The following is an 18,092-nucleotide window of genomic DNA, read 5'->3' as shown; positions in this document are numbered from 1 at the left end:
AGGACGCGCGGCTTGACCGTCTGAATGCTTTATTTTTCTGTTTCTTTCCCATGATTCAAGGGCAGCGAGAGGCAGACGCGACAGGCATGAGGAAGACCCCCCTCGGCCGCTGCTTACTATCCCCTCCTGTCCCCGGCAGGGTCTGCTTAAGGAGAGGCCCCAAGCTGCACACTCCCTGCACGCTCCCTGCACGCTCCCTGCACGCTCCCCTCCGTCCCAGGGAGCCCCTTTGCTCCTGGAGACCTCCCTGGCAAGCGTACGTGTGGGTCCAGGATGGCGCTGCCACGTGGGGATAGGTGTGTGCAGGGACTCTTCTAGTGGGGCGTGAGGGAGGAAAAGGGAAGGAGCTCGGAAGGGCTGGGGGGATGAGAGAGGCGGCCACCCAAGTACCCAATTACCCTCTGTGGCTTCCATCCCTTCCTTGTGTTCCGTTCTTTCTGATTCTTCTCATCCGCCCAGAGCTCGGAGGAGGGAGAGAAAGAGAGAGACAGGCCCCCAGCAGACAGGAAGGTTCCAGAAAGAGGACGAGCATCCAAGCAGAGGCAGACAGACCCAAAGCAGGCCTCCCGCTCCCAAACAGGAAGGACGGGAGACCAAGCGCTAGACAGACAGACAGGCAGACAGGCAGGCCAGAAAAGCAGGGTAAATGGGACGGGGATTTGGCTCTCAATCCCTCCTCCCTTAATCAATAGGGGATGGGTCCAGGGTAGGCCTGGGCTAGCTTAGCCCTTACGAGAGCCCACTCAGGAAATCCAGGAGCCCCGAGTGCCATTCATCCGGCTTGTCCAGGTAGCAGGGGTGTCCCGCTCCCGCCATCACCATCACCTTGTGGTTAGGTAGGTGCTGCAGGTCCTTGAGGCTCGACACCCCCATGGGATCCTGGTCCCCATACACGATCAGAGTGGGAGTCTGGGGGGAGCAGAGGAAGGGTGGAGAAGCCATCGAGGACCAGTCCTAAACCCCCCCCCCGACCCCCAGAGCCCCTCACCCTAACTTCATCTCCCGGGAGGGCCGCCTCCCTCGTATCTTGTGGGCTAGTTGGATGAGAAACACAGGCGGGGGCTCAGGACCCTAATTAAGGGACCATAAAGATCAGACCCAGAGTGGCTAGCGTCCTCCAGCTCTGGTCAGCCCTTCCCCTTCCCACTCTACATTCCACAATTATTGCCTCGATGCCTCTAGTTTGCAGGGCGCACGGGAAAAGAAAGTGTTTGGATAACTGACTCTTCCTGTTTGTTACAAGGGATTTCTTTTCCCCACTGGCAAGGTGGGGGAGAAAATAAGTGCTCGGTAAGTGATGGAGTCCCCAAGACTCGGCTCACGGAGCTTCCACTTTAGTAGGGGACGGTCGTCACCAGCCCCAGGGGTCCCGTCCTGCCAGGGTCGGGGGGCTTTCTTGCCCCAGTTTCTTCCCACTTTCCCACATGCACACATACCTTAACACGGCCATAGTCAGCGGGGCTGACTGTATCGGTGCAGATTGGGGCGACAGGCACATAGCCACGGAGCTGGGAGCTGGGTGCGACGAGGAAGGGCAGTGAGTACATTCCGCTCAGAGAGGGGCTGACCAGAGCAGTGGGACCCATCTCCAGGGCCTCCAACACAGCCTGCAGAAAGCTGCTGGGGGCCGGCTCTCCAATGGGGGTGGGGGCCAATGCCTCCTTGGACTGGCCTAGACCTGGAGGAAGGGAAGGAGAGAGAAGGTAAACTGGAGAACCAATGGTTCATCCATCTACTGCGAGAAACCTTCCCTGACTGTTTTGTTCCCAGCCTACTCTGGTCAATCAGCTATTTTGTATCAGCTAGGATTTAGAGCTAAAAGGGATTACAGACATAAATGTAGCCTTAGCTACTTTCTATCTGTGTGACCCTGGCCAAGTCACTTAACCCCCACTGCCTAGCCCTTGCCACTCTTCTGCTTTGAAACCAATACACAGTATTGATTCTAAGATGGAAGGTAACAGTTAAAAAAAAAAGCAAGAAGTGTGTTGGCCTCAAAGTGAGGATAGAGCTATGTCTCCACCACTAACTAGCTGTGTGACCATTGGTAAAGATGTGACCTTCCTAAGCCTCGTTGGTCCCATGTGTAAAATAGAGACCGCATCAATTTATTTATCTTACCAGGTTCTTGTAAAAATCAAATAAGAATATTAAGTGCTTACTATGGGCCAGGAAAGGGAATAAGCATTTAGTAAGCATCTTCTCTATTGTGCTACATTGGAAAGGTAGGAAGGGGCCAGGTTTAAAAAAAAGAGAGTTTAAATGTCAAAAAGAGTTTATATTAGATCCTGAAGGCAACAGGCAGCCACGGAAAGCCACTGGGTTAAGGAGGGGTGATTTGGCAGCTAATTAGAGGGTGTATTAGACGGGGGAGAGACTGGAGAAAGGGAGAGCCATTAGAAGGCTGTAGCCTGGGTGAGAAGTGATGGGGGTCTGAAGTAGGATGGTGGCCAAGAGAGAAGAAAGGGGGGAGATGTTGGGAAGGTAGAAATGACAAGATTTGGCCATGAGTGGTACCAGCCTAGGAGATGGGAGACAGAGGTGCCCTTGGCCTAGGAGGGAAGTTGGGAGATGACTGTGTTGGGGTTTAGTTGTGGACACAAAACAAGAACAGGCACTAGAAGACAGCCAGGTCTTTGAGTTGGGGATGTCTGGATGTGGGACATCCAGTTGGAAATATGAGAAGGCAGCTCAGCAGAGAGAGATTAGGGTTGAACACAAGATCTGGAAATTATCTGCATGGAGACAATGGCTTGGGTATCTGTATATGCAAACAGCCATTAGATTTTTATTTCATTCAAGAGTGCTGCCCTCTTCACTGGGGTGGGGGTCTCTTTTGCAGTCACTGTGATCCCATTTGGGCTTTTCTTGGCACCAAATACTGGAACCACTTTTTTCTATAGCTCATTTACAGATGAAGAAACTTGGGCAAAAGGGGTTAAGAGACTTGCCCAAGATCACACAGCTAGGAAATATTTGAGGCTGGATTTGGACTCATGAATCCAAGTCCTAGTTCCAAGATCAGTTGCCCCACAGCCTAGGGTTTTATCCACAGGAAATTTAAATGTGAATTTAAAAAATTAATTATTTAAAAAATTTAAAAGTAAAAAAAAAAGGGGGATTCTAGAGGAGAGATGCTATAAAGATCCAAATGATAAGATCTGGCAACAGACTGGACATGTGGAATGAGTATGAGAGAGGAGTTAGGGATGACACCAGGGTGGTAGGACAGGGTGACTTAGGAAGGGGATGATAGGACTGGAAAATTCCAAAGAGGGGAAGGTCTTCTACCAGAAAGAACACATGATCTGGAATCCAAATACATGGACTTGAATACAGCTTGGCCACTTACAAGCTATGTGATCTTAGGTAAGTCACTCAACCTTGGTTTCTTCCTCTGGAAAATAAAGGGTAGCTGGCCTCATAAACTCCAAACACAAAATCTTGGGGAAGAACTCCCTATCCCACCAAGAGAGCTGGGAAAACTGGAAAGCAGACTGGCAAAAATGAAGACTTAGATGAACACCTAACAAGATGAGATCCAATTTGCTGCACAGCCTAAAGGTTTATGGTTACACCATAAAGAAAAGCTAAAGGACGGGAGGTGATGCCTTTCACGGCTTTGACTAGGGGAAAGGAAGGATGGTGTTGGGATTCTTAACCAAACAAGGGACAGAAGTGATCAAAAATTTTTAAACAGACAATTTCAGTTCTCTTCTCTGGGCCTGATTTTATCATCCTTTAAATGAAGGAATTGCACTAGATGATCCCTGAAGTCCTCTCTAACTTTGACATTCCATAAAATTGGTCCCTTCTCTTTCGTCAGGGTGGGTGGAAATAGCAGCTGTGTAGACTTGTGTGTGTTTTCCAGACTCAGAAGTCAAGACACAAGACTTCTTGAGCCTCTGCTTACATCTCTTTAGAAGGTTCTAAAATTGTGTCTTGAACTCCAGTTTTCCTAATCACTGTTCGTATCTCCTGTTGACTGAATGTATTCTAACTCATCTCACCTTCTGACAACATTCGAATTCAGCACCCAGAGCCACCTAGGGTTCCCCTTTCTCCCTCCCCCATTTCCCACTGAATGAAGGCATTAAACCTGCCTCCTCCAGGAAACTCCGGGCCATACCTGGCAGATCAATGCCCACAGCCCGGTAGCCAGCCTGGGCCAGTTTGTCCAGCGTGCCCAGCTTAAGCCAAGTCTCCGAGGAGAAGCGGATGCCGTGGAGTAGGAGCACAGAGAGACGAGGGTTCTGCCCACTACCAGGCCGGGCCTCCCGGTAGAAGAGCTTCTGCCCCAGCACGGGGATGGTGCCTTCACTGGACTGCACACTGGTCATGTTTCACCTCCAGTGTTGGCTCTGCTGGGGCACAGGGCACAGGGGGGTGAGGGGTGAAGAGGACCTGAGGGGGACAAGCAACAGGCCCTAGGACAGAGAGGAAACTGACCCATAGGAAAGGTACCATGATCGCCCCTAGTTTACAGCTGAAGAAACTGAGGCTGACAGAGGTTAGGGGACTTCTCCAGGATCATCGATTAGTTTATGAGGCTGGACTGAGGTCTGTTTGACTGGGGCCCCTGAAGCCACACGGCTGCCCCCTCCTTCCAAAGCCCAACCCAAAGCCGCAGGTGTTTGCCTGCACCACGCTCAGGACACAGGGCTGCTCCAACACCAAGGGGGGATGCTTGTTGAATGGAGGGCACACCAAGGCCCTGAACACAGGTACATCTGCCACACAGGCCTATTCTGGGACAAATCATGGCTGCTGATTCTGCTTGTCCCAAGCTGGGCTGGCAGGTGGCCAAGGACACAACAGACTGCTCCTCCCTCCCAGGACTCACATTCTGGCCTAAGTTCAGCCTGGGGCCCCACCAAGGGGGAGGGAGGGCAGAGAAGGCCCTGGGGGTGGGGGTGGGAAAGGGGTTCCGAAAAAGACAGAGAGTTGGAGGCGCAGGAAGGGGATCAGGAATTGGAGGAAAGTGGGGGGCAGGACCAGGGTGGTGTGGGGGAGGGGAGAGAGGCCACGGGGCTGGGTGCCCTCAGGATTGGGGTGGGGGAAGGACCAGGGTGGAGTGAGACCAAGGGACTTGGGGACCAGATATTGGAGGAGAGGGCTGGGAAGGCCTGGGGTGCAGTGGGGGGTGGGAAGTGACCAGGGGACTGGGGGAGGAGGGGCTGGGTAAGGCGGGACCTGGGTCTTCAGGGAGGTCGGAGAGAGCTAGGCCTGATGGACCGAAGAGCCGAGGAGATACCTGGTGGGCTCAGAGGGCTGTGTGCAGGCGGGCCAGGGCCAGGGTGATTGTGCAGGCAGGAGGGCCTGGGGCTGGGGTGGGCGGGGAAGCAGGGAAAAGGGCAGGGGCAGAGGCAGGGGCCCGCCCCAGCGAAAGGATGCAGGGGCCCCGGGCCCTCGCGCGAGCCCTCTGGTGGCTGCACCCGAGCTAGCATAGCGGTGGGGAGGCGGAGCCCGTGGACCCGCCCGGCCTGGGCCCCTCCTCTAGCTCTTCCCGGTCCAATCTGGAGAGCCTGCGCAAAGGAAGTGGGGTTAGCATTGCCCCATCCAACAGAGGCTGGGTTTAACCTATGAGACCCGCCCCCCCTTCAGCGCCCCGCCATCCGCCCCAGAGGCTGGGGGCGGGGGGATCCAAGGAGGCAGCGGCGGAGGGGCAGGGCAATTGAGTAGCCCATTCTGGAACTGTTTTCCAGGGCCCGATGACGCGCCGCCATCCGGCGTCCTCATTGGCTGCTACCTGTCCCGCCCCCCCAGGAAATTAGCGCTGCTGCGGACCCTGCCCGGCCTCTGCTTGGCTCTTGGGGCGGGGTGGGGCCCGGTGAGTGTGAGTGTCCCAGGGGAGGGGGGGGACCTGGGGACAGCTCTGAGTCCCGGGGAGGTCTGACCCTGCAGCTTTCTGAGCTGGCCCTTGGTGGTGGAGACGTGTGTTTGCGCATAGGCGTACAAGCGTGCGTGGGGTGTGGTGCATTTGTGGGAGCTACCTACCAAGCGTGTATGGCAGAGGGGGGGGGGGAAGGGGGACGCTGTTATTGTGCGTGTGTGAAGGGAACCGTGTGAGCAATGGATACTGTCTGGGTCCCTTTAAGAGGAATTCTTGCATAGGCGCTGGGTACTGTTTGGGGGGGCAGCCAATGGGCTGGGGTTACGGGGCCTTGCGAGGGGTGCCTTTAGTTTGCAAGTGACGTAATTTATGCCCGCACGAAGAGTACCGAGGCTTAAGACCCTAGATTTAGAACTGGAAAGGACCCGAGAAGTCCAACTGCCTTTGTTTAAAAGAAAAACACTTTTATCGATCGTTTTTTGTTACAGACCCCGAGTTTCCAGGTACACTTCCCCTTTAACCAAATGTCTTCCATTCAGTTCATATGCCACAATAGCCATTTCCCAGTAGATGGGCATGCATTTTCCTAACAGTTCTTCCCTTTAAACAAAGAAGTTAAGCGAAACCAACCACACAGCAAACAGCTCCAGCATCGGATTCTGTCACAATCTGCGAGGAGAAAGCGAGGTTGCCTAGTGAGTAGAGCACCAGACTGAGCCTGGAAGGCGCCGGTTTGACACAGTTCAAATCCAGCCTCACAATATACTTTGGACAAATGTCTGTAAAATGAGGAGAATAATAGTACTCATCGCCCAAGATTGTTCTCAGGGTGTTTGTAGAGTTCCTCGTTCCAAATTATTATTGTGATGGCTTGACGCCTTCCCCCGTTTCTACTTAAGAAAGATCTAATTTTTGCTAAGGATTCACAGTTTAGCTTTGAGATCCTGTTGTTTTCAGTTAGTACTAGTGGGAGTTATTGTTGCCAGATTTTGCATATTTCCCAGCATCAGTTAAGTCTTCATATTTCTAGTTTCTTACATCAAAGTTGTATTTCATTCAGTTCATGTGTCACTGTTATCATTTCCCAGTAGATAGATGGGCATGCATTTTCTTTCCAGTTTTTTTCTATAATAATGAGAATAAATAGCTAATATTTATATAACACTAAACTATGTATAAACCACTGTGTTAGGAACTTTGTTATCCCTATCTTACAGATGAGGAAGCTGAGGCAAATGGGCAAATCGATTTGTCCAGGGTCATATAGCTAGTAAATAAGATTAAATTTGAACTCAGGTCTTTTCCCACTCCCAGGCCTGGCACCCCATCCACTGCCTCCTTTAATTGTTACCACAAAAAGTGCTGCTATGAATATTTTGATATTATATATGAGACCTTTCTGTTGTTGCTGTTGTTTTTTAGGGTAAAGGTAATGAACATTTTAGTGACTTTTCCTTTATAACTCCAAATCATTTCCCAGAATGTTTGAATCAAGTCACAACTCCACCAAAAATGTATTAGTATGCTTGTCTTCCTGTAGTCTTTCTAACATCTTTTATCATCTTTGCCACTTTGAGGTAAAATGCCAGGTTGTATTTTTTTTTTAAACCCTTACCTTCCATCCTAGAATCAATACAATATATTGGTTCCAAGGCAGAAGAGTGCTAGGCAATGGGGGTTAAGTGACTTGCCCAGGGTCATCCAGCTGGGAAGTGCCTGAGGTTAAATTTGAACCCAGGACAGGGTTCTTTTAATTTGCATTCCTCTTATAACTGATTCAGAGATTATTTTACCACACAGTTGCTGATAGTTTCCTCTCCCCAAACTGCAAATTGTTCATTCATAGCCTTTAACAGCTTACCTCTCAGAGAATGGTCATATTTGAATGCCCTTTTATTTGTCAGAGAAATTAAGGCCAAAATTTTTTTTCCTGCTTAATAAATAGTCTCTCTTATTCTAGTTGCATTGATTTAATTTCAAAATTTTATGTAACTGAAATTGTCTGTTTAAAGTTTTTTCATCACTTCTATCCCTTGTTTGATTAAGAATCCCAACACCATCCCTAGTCATAGTTGTGAAAGGTACCATCTCCTGTCCTTTAATTTTTCTTTATGATGTAACCTACCTTTAGGCTGTGCAGCAAATTGGAGCTCATCATGTTAAATGTTCCTCTAAATCTATTGTTTCCCAATTACATGTAAGAACAGTTTTTAACATTCTTTTTTTTAAATGGAGAGTTCCAAATTCTCTCCCATCTTCTCTCCCTCCCCTTGCCTTTCATTGAGAAGACAAGCAATTAGATATAGGTAATACATTTGCAGTCATGCAAAACATATTACCATTTTTTGAAACCCTTACCTTCTGTCTTAGAATCAATACTGTGTATTGGTTCCAAGGCAGAAGAGCAGTAAAGAGCTAGGCACTGGGAGTCAAGTGACTTGCCCAGGGTCACAGAACAAGGAAATATCTGAGGGCAGATTTGAACCCAGTCTTGTCTACAGAACTGGCTCTCTAGCCACCGAGCCACTAGCTGTCCCCTAGCTGTCCCAGTGTGTTTTCTTTTACAACAAATATGGAGGGGGCAGCTAGTGGCTCGGTGGATAGAGAGCCAGTTCTGTAAACAAGACTAGGTTCAAATCTGATATAGGATATTTCTAGTTGCCTAGCCCTTACCACCCTTTTGCCTTGGAACTGATACTTGGTATTAATTCTAAAACAGAAGATAAGGGTTTAAAAAAACACACAGACACAAACAGTAGGTTCCTTCTCTTTTTTCACTTTGCTACCTCCTTTAGTTCAGGACCTTACTACTTCTTGCCAGGACTAATTGGTCTCCCTGCTTTAATTCTCTCTCTATTCCAATCCATCCTCTAGTCAGTGTAAAGATGATTTTAGCTTTGTGACTTGAAATCTAAATAATTGGTCACCAGGGAAAATTTCCCAAATAATAAAATACCCAAGTCAGCTGGGAATTTTGGTGATTTTAATTAATATAGAGAAAAGGAATTAAGGAAAAGAGAGAGAGAGAGAGAGAGAGAGAGAGAGAGAGAGAGAGAGAGAGAGAGAGAGAGAGAGAGAGAGAGAGAGAGAGAGAGAGAGAGAGAGAAATTAATTTAAACTGCTCTGGCTAGGGCTGAGCCAGGCCTTGGCCAAAGTGGCCTCCCTGAGCCTAAGGGAAAGGGAGTCAGTCTTATCACTCACCATGAGACAATCTCCAAGGAAGCTGTCTGAGTGAGATCCTCCAGGCTGATTTCCAGTCCTTACTGAACTGAACTGAACTCCAAATCCAATTGCACTCCCAACTGAATTCAATCCTTACTGAATTGCCTGAACTGACTTTTTTAGTCTCCTTTTAAAGAAATTTTCTCTTATGTCACCTCCCCTAAATTTTCACATCTACCAATCACAGTAGACGATTTTCCCCAGGACTGTCTATTCTTTAGTTCTCGCCTTCTTTGATTAGATTTTCTCCAGGACTGCCCACTCTTTCGTTCTCACCTTCTCTGGTTAGATTATATCTTCTGAGGTACTTCACACTTCTTTGTTAAGCTTACCTTTTGTGAGTTACTTGACCTTTTTGTGATTAATTTAACCTTTATAGGTACTTAACACCCTTTTGTATTAGATCTAAAAATAAACTTAGCTTAAGTTTTAGCTTCACTATAAGGTATGAGTTAAGTACCTTCATTGTTCAATCAGGAGTTTATAACTTTATCTTCCCCTAAAGTATGTCTAATTAGGGTGGAGTAATTTCCAAGTTCACATCAGTCAATAAAAAGAAGGAAGGGAGGGAGAAAGGAAGGACAGAGGGAGGGAGAGAGGGAAGTAGAAAGGAGGGAAAGAAGGAAGGAGGGAGGGAAGAAGGGAAGGAAGGAGGAAAGAAGGAAGGAGAGAAGGAGGAAGGGAAAAAAGAATGGAAGGGGGGAAGGAAGAAGGATACATTCAATACTGTGTTCCAGGCACTGTTGTAAGAACCTTAGAAATATCTCATTTGATTCTCACAATATTTCTAGCAGATAGGTATGCCATTACTATCTCTATTTTACAGTTGAGGAAACTGAGGCTGACAGTTTTAAATCATTTGCCCAGAATCACACAGCTGATATAGATTAGAGGTGAATCTGAGGTTAGATGTGAACTCAAGTCTTTTTGAGTCCAGACCCAGTAGTCTATCTGCTGTGCCAAGTAGCATATAAAGGTACAAACAGATTAGACTGAAGAATCTCTGAGGGGTGGGTGGGTGGGTTAGAAAGTATAGGTCTGATGATGCCATCAGCCTGCTCAATAAACTTCTGTAGCTTCCTATTACCTTCAGGAACAAATATCAAGCTCTCCATTTCTCCTCCTTAGCTGTACTTCCTTACATTTCTCATACTTTACCTTCTTCCCCTCACAACAATCCCATCACACCGTCCTCGTCCTTAAACATTCCGCTCTGTCTTCATCCCCTTGACTTGACATTGGCTGCCACCTCCCCCATGCCTGTCATGTTCCCATCTCCCCTTCTCCTCTGGCCTCTTAGCTTCTCTTGCTTGTCTTTCTTCAAGACTCATCTCAAATCTCACCTCTGCAGGAGGCTTTTCCTAATTCCACCTCCCTCCCCTCCAATGATTTCCCTGCCTAGATCTATGTAAATGGTCTTCCATGCTGCCTCCCCTGTTAGCATGTGAAGGGCCAGGAGGACCTCCTTCAAGGCTAGGAGGCTTTTGCCTTTCTTTAGCTCTCCTGGCTCTTAGCACAGTAACTGGCAAGGAGTAGTATGCTTAATAACTGTTTGGTTATGGACATTCCTGACACTGGTTGAGTAAGTAGGCCTTAACTAGATTAAGAGTCTTTGGGATTAGGAGGCTAGGGGTGGAGTGGAGGTGGAGAAGCCAGGAGAATGGAAGGAGGGAAAGAAGCTTAGAATGAGGCTTAGTCTTTCCACTTTACATAAGATTCCTGGCTAGGGGGATATCTGTTACCCAGAGATATCTGTGCTAAGTATTTATTACCTCCAAGGAAGTTAAGTGACTTTTCCAAGTTCTAGTAGCTAGCAAGTAGCAGCTACAATTCAATCCCAGATCTTTGCTCTGAAAATCCAATGTTCTTTCTACAGCTAAGTGATCTAGTGAATAGACTGCTGGACTTGGATTCATTCTGCCTCAGATGATTACTCGTGTTCCCTGGGGGTGGGGGAGTGGGGGGGGGGGAGTCACTTAACTTTTCAACCTTAGTTTGCTAGGTTGTAAAATGGGGATAATAATAATGTCTATCTCATAGGGTTGCTGTGAGGTAAATGAAAAAATTATATGTAAAATTCTTTACAAGTCTTAAAATACCATATAAATATTAGCTGTTATTATTGTTATTATCCCAATTTGTGTGTGTGTGTGTGTGTGTGTGTGTGTGTTCCTTAGATTGTAGGGTTGGCAGGAATTATAGATTAGTTCATCTGTCCTAGTTTATAGAAAAGGAAACTGAGTGCCTAGGAAGAGAGGAAGGAGCTTAGTTAAGATCACACAAATTACAAATAATATAGCCAGGATTTTACCTCAAGTTCTCTGACTCCAGACCTAGTTTTCCATCCACTATACCATGTGGAAGTAAGGTGATGCAATGGGTAGAACTCTGGGCCTGAAGACAGAACGACCTGAGTTCAAATCCTATCTTCAACATTTATTTACTCATTCTGTGACCCTGGTGCGGCAAGTCACTTAACCTCTGCTTCAATTTCCTTGTCTATAAAATGGGGATAATGGTAGCACCTCTTTTACAGGTTGTGTCTGTATGTGTGGTGAAAAGGGGATGTATATTAAGGAAGGGAAGAAGAGGCATAGGGCAGAGCCTTGAGAAGCACCATGATTAGTGGAAACAGCATAGATGAAAAACTAGCAAAGACTGAGGATTAGTGAGACAGATGGAAGCATAACCAGAATACAGTGCTATGAAAACCTAGATAGTAGAGACTGTTTGGGGAGAAGTGAGAAGAAATTGCTGAGAGTTTAGAAGAGAGGACAGGGAGTAGAGGCATTTAATGTAGATGGCTTTCTCAAGGAGGTTAACCACAAAGAGAAAAGAAGAAAAAGGATTCCCGCTAACAGAGCTGGAAAAATCAAGAAGAGGAAGTTTGTTAAGGATCAGGAGGACCTAGACAATTTATAGGCAGTAGGGAAGGAGCTAGTAGATAGGAAAAGATTGGAGATAAATTATAGAGTGGGGATGATGGAGGGGAAATTCTTCTGGAGAAGACATAAAGGAATGAGATGAAGGGTACATACAGAGGGGTTGACTTTGGCAAGGAGGTGTTAGGGGTAAAATTTGGGGTTGAGGCTGAATATATTATATTGGTGGTCACCAGGGATTTAAATTTAATCCCAATGAAATACTCAAGATTTTATGGTGGTTTATTTATAATAAAAGGAAGAAATTAAGAAGGAGAAGAGGGAAAGGGTAGAAGATCTGCTCTGACCTGGCCTAAGCCAAGGGGAGTTCAGAGGCCTCAGCCAAGGGGCCTTCTCAGAAGATTAAATCTAGCTTGGCTTCCAGCTGTGAGGCCTTCTCCAAGATGAGGGGCCTCCTCAGAGGATAGTGCCTTCAGAAAGTCAAGGAAAAGGGGAGTCAGCCTTCTCACTCACCAAGGTCCTTTAGGGAAACTGCATCACCTAAACCACGCTACAGAGCTCCTTCCAGTGACCTCCACTGCCAAAGTCCGCCAAAGCCGCAAGCAAGCCAAATGCCGCCAAAAGCTCCCAATGTTGCTGAGCATGCCTCTCATAGGAAGTGACCTGAAATATAAAGGCAGTTCTTTACATCATTTCCTGTGTCTCACATGTACCAATGGTGGCTTAAACTTTGCTTAGGACAGCCGGGGGTGGGGGGGTGGGGTGTCAGTTTTTTCTGATTTGTCAATTGCTAGCACATGCAGGTCATAGACCTTCCTCCCTGACACTTAATCCTTAAGTGGGGGTGTATACATTTCTGGTTGCTAGAATTCTAAAGACTAAGCAGGGTGGAGGAGTAAAATCTAAAATTCACAGAGGAAGACTACCTCTTTATCAAAGGCCAGAGTGAAGGAGGAGATAGTGGGGTAAGATATCTGTATAATGTGAAATAAAGAGGAGGGTGAAAGGAAAGCTGTCAGCAAATGTTTTCATTCTTGTCTATGAAGTATGAATCCAGATTCTTTACCCAGAGGGTATGGGGAGGGAGTGCCATTCAGGGACTGATGAAAGACAAGAAAATGTGGAAAAGATCCCATGGAAAATGATAAGATCCTAGGAACACATAGAATGCCAACAGGATCTAGATTCCATAATAAATTAGAATAGTGAATTTTAGAGGAGGAAAAATTATACAATGAAAGCAAGAGAGGGTGAATTTAAGCCAGCAATAAGGATCTAGGACCATTTCCACTTCTCCAGTATAATGACTGAGGTATATGAAAGAAAGTGGAGCAAATACTGGAAAGGGTGTTGAAGAAAGTGGATTTCATCAGGAGGGGGCCAGGTCTCAGTGAGGGCCAGAAGATGGAAAAGGGGACAAGGGAAGAGACTTGAAATGAAAGGAAGTATATCAGTTGTGAAGCAGGCATTTCAGAGAGCATAATAGATGGGGTGGGCAGAGATGAACTGGGGCATTGTGAAGCAGGACTAGAGAACAGTAATGATGTAGCAAATTAGGGGGTAAAGGGGATAAAGAACAAGGCTTGTATGCCAGCAGCTGGAACACTGGGATATGATGCATATAAAGGGATAGATGCTCTTGGGCAGACCCAATGACTGAAGAGCAATAACCAAGAATCTGTCAGATTATTCCACTGTGTTTTAGGACACAGACATAAAGGAGAAGTCAAGTTCAAGAAGACAAGGGGAATTATCTTGTTCATGGTCATGGTTTGATGGTCTTTGTTTCCCAATTTTCCCTTTTCCTATTAGTAAAAGTTCCTTTGGTAAAACTCTACCCATGTCGCTCCTGAGGGGGGATAGGGGTTTCTCCCCTTTCCAACCCTGAATTCTAAAGGGAGCAGAGCAGGGTAGAATACCTCTGTTGACTGTGTGTAGTGGCAGTAGGGACTGGACTGACCCCTATTTTAGGCAGGAGGGGGTAGAGACCAAGCGAGGGGAGGGACCAAGGTGCTTTGGGATGAAAAGGAGTTTCTGTGATTTGGGCCAGTGAGCCCAAAGGACACTAGGATGTGTGTAGATATACAAGGAGCACAGGGGCATATGGAGGGCACAGAGCATCTTTTGGGCTCAATGGAAAATGTGTCTATAATTCAGGGGGTGGCCTGGGGAACAGAAACATGGTGTCTCTCTGTCTAAGGGATGTATAAGGGAGATGATATGAGATGTGTGTGTGTGTGTGTGTGTGTGTGTGAGTGAGAGAGAATGAATGTAAGAGGGACATGTCTGTGTTTGCATACTAAAGCCTGACTGTAACAATATCTGTAAGGGGCACTGTGTGTGCCTAAGGAAGAGGCATGGAATCCAGCAGTCATCGTTGGAAGGGGCCTCAGAGGGCACCTAGCACAAATGATCATCCAGCCACCACTGGGGGACCCTCCAATGCAGCTATGGGTCACTTTGTTGGCAAGTAAGGGCAGGGTCCCTGTTCCATTGGGATGCCCAATATGTACAGAGGGGGTGCCCATGGATCTTAGTATGTATGCCTTAAGAACCCAGAAGCCTTTAACTGTTGGGGAAGATCCCTGGAAAGATTAAGAATCCCAACCTAATGGTGTCTCTTTACACTCCAAGTCTGGGAGAATGAGGGGGCAGCCAGGAACCTCAGTTTGGAGTTCTTGGACCCCAGAGCTAGCCAGACCACCCCAAAACAAATCTTGATTCTTCCTACCTTTGGGGGATGGGCCGGAACCTTTTCCCTAGCCAGAGGTTCTAGTGGGGTCAGTTAGGTGTAGAGTCTGTTGAGAAGTGTGTGTGGGAATCCCTTCCCTGACTCTCAGCCATTCTGTTCCCTACAGGGCATGCAGGGCACCCCAAAACTGCCCAAGGGGGTCTTGCTGGCCCTGGGCTTGCTCCTTACTATACTGCTGTACCTGGGACTACCCAGTCTCCACTACCCCCTCATCTGGACCTTGGACAAAGGCAATGTCACCATCACAGCTGGCGTTACACCCAACTCCTCACTCTTCTACAGGGAGGTGCTGCCTGTGCACAAGCCACACAGGTGCGTGTCCTTTCTCCTAGGCCCTTTGTCATGGCCCTGGCTTCCTAGGGTCACCCTCATGGATCCTTCTGGCTGGTGGGTTGTGTGAGAAGATCTCCAGGCTGACAGTCATCACCCCTAGATTTGAATCCTAGCTTTGCTGTGAACTCACTGCATGGCCTCTCCATTTGGCATCCAAATCCCAGCTCCCCATCTTACTCCCTGGGTGATCACGAGTAAGTGATTCGTCCTCTCAGAGAATAGGTTTCCTTATCTAAAATATCAAGGGGTTGGATTAGATAATCTCTAAGGACCACTCCAGCTGTGACTCCTGATATCCTAGGAATCCTTCGACCTCTCTCAGCATCAGTTTTCCCATCTGTGAAACGGGGATCATAATTTTGGCATTGTCTGCCTCGTGGGTTCGGATGAGAAAGTGTATAGGACTAAATGCTTTTGTAAACGTACTCTAGAAATGTGAGTGAGTTACTGGCCCAGTGAGGCTAAGCCCATTTCTCAGACCCATCTCTTCATGCCAGTCCCCCAACCCCAAAGGGCCGATTCAAATCTTGATACCCCATCCCCTGGGGAGAGGGCGGGAGCCCCTTGGGACGATTGGGGAAGGCTGTCTCCAAAATGAATGGAAAGCCTCAGAAAGTCAGTATGGTGGAGGAGACCTTTCTCGTCTCCACCTGGATTTTCTTCCCCTTCTCAGAGGTACGGACACACGACTCTTTGAACCTCAGATTCATGTCTTCTGTCTTTCCACAGGGTTGAGGTGCTGTTACTCCATGGAAAAGCCTTCAGCTCACACATCTGGCAGAAACTGGGGACACTGGAGATGTTGTCCCAAAGGGGCTACCGAGCCATCGCTCTGGATCTCCCTGGTGAGACCCAGCATCCCCAAGAGGGATTCTGTAAGAAAAAGAAGGCTTGAGGCCCAATGGCTCTAGGGCTGAGATAAGGGTCGGGAAATGACAGGGGGAAGCTCAGGATGGCCATGCGAAGCCTCCATCTCCTACCTTCTCTGTGTTTTCCCCTTCCCCTCACTCCATCCCTCTATCCCAGGTTTTGGGAATTCCTCCCCCTCACCAGCAGCCCAAACAGAGGCCGGACGGGCAGATCTCCTGGATCAAGTCCTGCTAGACCTCGAGGTGAAAAACCCAGTGTTGATCAGTCCCTCGGTGAGCGGTCAGTACTCTCTGCCCTTTCTGATGCGCATGCACCAGCAGCTTCGTGGATTTGTGTCCATTGCGCCCACCTTCACTGAAAACTATACATTCAAGCAGTTCTCAGCCATCAAAGTAAGTTTCAAGGCTGGGTGCCATGGGTTGGGGGAACATGATGTCCTCTGAGGACATTTAGTCCAACCCCTTCATTTTTTAAGTGAGAGAACTGAGGCTCTGGCCCTGGGTGGGTCAGGAAGTGCTAGAGATAGGATTTGAACCCAGACCTCTGATGCTAGAGTCACTCTATTCTGTGGACCCCTTTTTGATATCCTGTGCTCAAGAAGGCCTTGGGTTGAAGAGGAGACATGAATTCTAAGTAGCATGGTGGGATTGGAGTTGGAGAATGTTCCCCTTATTACCAAACCATGAAATCTTTATGGATGTCACTTTCTTCATCCTATGATCTCTCCCTAATGGGGGTGGGGGGAGACATAGTTCAACCTGCCCTCAGGGAGCCTCTGATCTAGGCAGGGAAATGGGCTCTATCCATGGTCTTGGGGAAGCTTACTGGCCACCATACTAAGTAGGCACAGCTCTAGATGTTACTCTATACAAAAAATCCAGGTCATAAATTATTTGGTAGAACTATTCTGGGAAGACTTCCCAGTGGAGGTATACTTTGAACCCAGCCCTGGAGGAGGACAAGGGGCCTTGGTTGAAGCTAGTAGGTGGTGTTGAGGAAGTTGGCCAAGGATCAAGACTTTGAGACAGGAAGCCCAGAAGACAGGGCTGCAGGCTAGTGGGGCCAGCTTCCTGGTGGCCTTTGGGGCTCCCTGGTCTAGGTCTCTTCCAGCTCAAGACTTTTTCCTCCCTCTCCATCACCATCCCCCTACAGACACCCACACTTATTATATATGGAGCTCTAGACCAAGGCCTGGCTCGGGAGTCTCTGAGGAAGCTTCAGTACCTCCCCAACCACTCGATAGCGAAGCTGCAAAATGCTGGCCATGCTTGTTACCTCCAGCGGCCCCGTGACTTCCATTATATCCTATTGGACTTCCTTGACAAGCTGTCCTGAAGCCTGCATCTGTGCCATGACCGTCCTGACCCTGGAAGACAGGCTGGTCCCCAGGAATCTCAAGAGACCAGGATGTGGTGCAGAGGCTCCTTGCAAGTCCGTGTGTTCCTGTCCCTCCAATCCCAGAGGGAGCCAAGGCAGAAGCCTGGTGGTACTGGGAATGCCTGCTTGCCCTCTTGGGGTCCTTCCAACTCCCACTCTCTTGGACTTTAATAAATGAACTTCATCTGCTTATGAGGTACCCATTTTGTTTGGGGTTGGTGAGGCATGAAGTGAAGGGGAAGGATGGCTTCTGAGACAGTTCTTCCCTCTCCCATCCAGCATCAGACTGGCTTCTGAGGATGGGGATGAGATGACCCAAGGCCTGAGCTAGAGGCAGAGAGCCCCAACTTAAAGGGTCTTTCCCCGGTAGACTTCTGCCCCAAACTGGATGTATATCCCTGGGCAAGTCCTTTCTTCTTTTAGACAAATCACAGAATCTTGGAGCTAGTAGCTCTCTAGAACAACTTCTACTCCCCAAAGAATCCCCTCTAAACATAAATGAGAAGGTTCTATTCAGCTTTGGGAAAACCAGTTACTTTGGAATAATAATAATACTAGCGTGCCTTCTGAGGTTTGCAAGGCACTTCATGAATATTACTGGATTCTCTAAACCACTGTAAGGAAAGGTGTGGTTATTCCCCCATTTCCCAAGTAAGGAAACTGAGGCTGAGAGAGAATTTAAGTGCTTTGCCCACACAGTAGCAAGCAGTTGACAGTGTTTGAACTTACTTTTTCCTGTTGCTCAGTCTAGCCCTCTATGTCCCCTAACTGCTTAGACCAAGAAACTTTTCAACAGCCAAAGGCATATGGCCCCCAGCAATGG

At 47.9% G+C, this 18,092-nt stretch overlaps 2 protein-coding genes across 4 annotated transcripts; one reads left to right on the top strand and one right to left on the bottom strand.

Moving 5' to 3' along the window:
• Window positions 1-12: 12 nt before the first annotated feature.
• Window positions 13-5,461, bottom strand: ABHD14B (abhydrolase domain containing 14B). 3 transcript variants are annotated; one of them, XM_056804990.1, is made up of 4 exons: window positions 5,255-5,461; window positions 4,130-4,364; window positions 1,437-1,678; window positions 13-909 (listed from the first exon to the last, which is right to left on the bottom strand). In XM_056804990.1, the coding sequence occupies exons 2-4, from the start codon at window positions 4,338-4,340 to the stop codon at window positions 730-732; spliced, it is 633 nt and encodes a 210-aa protein (XP_056660968.1). In that variant the 5' UTR covers window positions 4,341-4,364; window positions 5,255-5,461; the 3' UTR covers window positions 13-729. The 3 variants fall into 3 exon arrangements, with proteins under 3 accessions (XP_056660968.1, XP_056660967.1, XP_056660966.1); XM_056804989.1 differs by having other exon boundaries at window positions 4,130-4,361; XM_056804988.1 differs by having other exon boundaries at window positions 4,130-4,361; window positions 5,194-5,316.
• Window positions 5,462-5,571: 110 nt separating this feature from the next.
• On the top strand, window positions 5,572-17,461 carry ABHD14A (abhydrolase domain containing 14A). The gene is made up of 5 exons (XM_056804973.1): window positions 5,572-5,836; window positions 14,796-15,001; window positions 15,752-15,867; window positions 16,049-16,284; window positions 17,045-17,461. Exons 2-5 carry the CDS (start codon window positions 14,799-14,801, stop codon window positions 17,225-17,227), a joined length of 738 nt encoding a protein of 245 aa, XP_056660951.1. The 5' UTR covers window positions 5,572-5,836; window positions 14,796-14,798; the 3' UTR covers window positions 17,228-17,461.
• The last annotated feature ends 631 nt before the right edge of the window (window positions 17,462-18,092 follow it).

This window comes from Monodelphis domestica, chromosome 7, assembly GCF_027887165.1.
Source record: "Monodelphis domestica isolate mMonDom1 chromosome 7, mMonDom1.pri, whole genome shotgun sequence".
NCBI lineage: Eukaryota > Metazoa > Chordata > Mammalia > Didelphimorphia > Didelphidae > Monodelphis > Monodelphis domestica.
This window is presented reverse-complemented; position numbering and strand designations above follow the sequence as displayed.

Bases quoted from the DNA above. Each gene is read 5' to 3' on its own strand.
- ABHD14B (XM_056804990.1), bottom strand. From the start codon at position 4,340: ATGACCAGTGTGCAGTCCAGTGAAGGCACCATCCCCGTGCTGGGGCAG. The intron at 1,679-4,129 runs GTATGGCCCGGA...CCCTTCCTCCAG, and splicing joins TGTGGGCATTGATCTGCCAG to GTCTAGGCCAGTCCAAGGAG. The intron at 910-1,436 runs GTATGTGTGCAT...TGCTCCCCCCAG, and splicing joins CTGACTATGGCCGTGTTAAG to ACTCCCACTCTGATCGTGTA.
- ABHD14A (XM_056804973.1), top strand. From the start codon at position 14,799: ATGCAGGGCACCCCAAAACTGCCCAAGGGGGTCTTGCTGGCCCTGGGC. The intron at 15,868-16,048 runs GTGAGACCCAGC...CCTCTATCCCAG, and splicing joins CATCGCTCTGGATCTCCCTG to GTTTTGGGAATTCCTCCCCC. The intron at 16,285-17,044 runs GTAAGTTTCAAG...ATCCCCCTACAG, and splicing joins AGCAGTTCTCAGCCATCAAA to ACACCCACACTTATTATATA.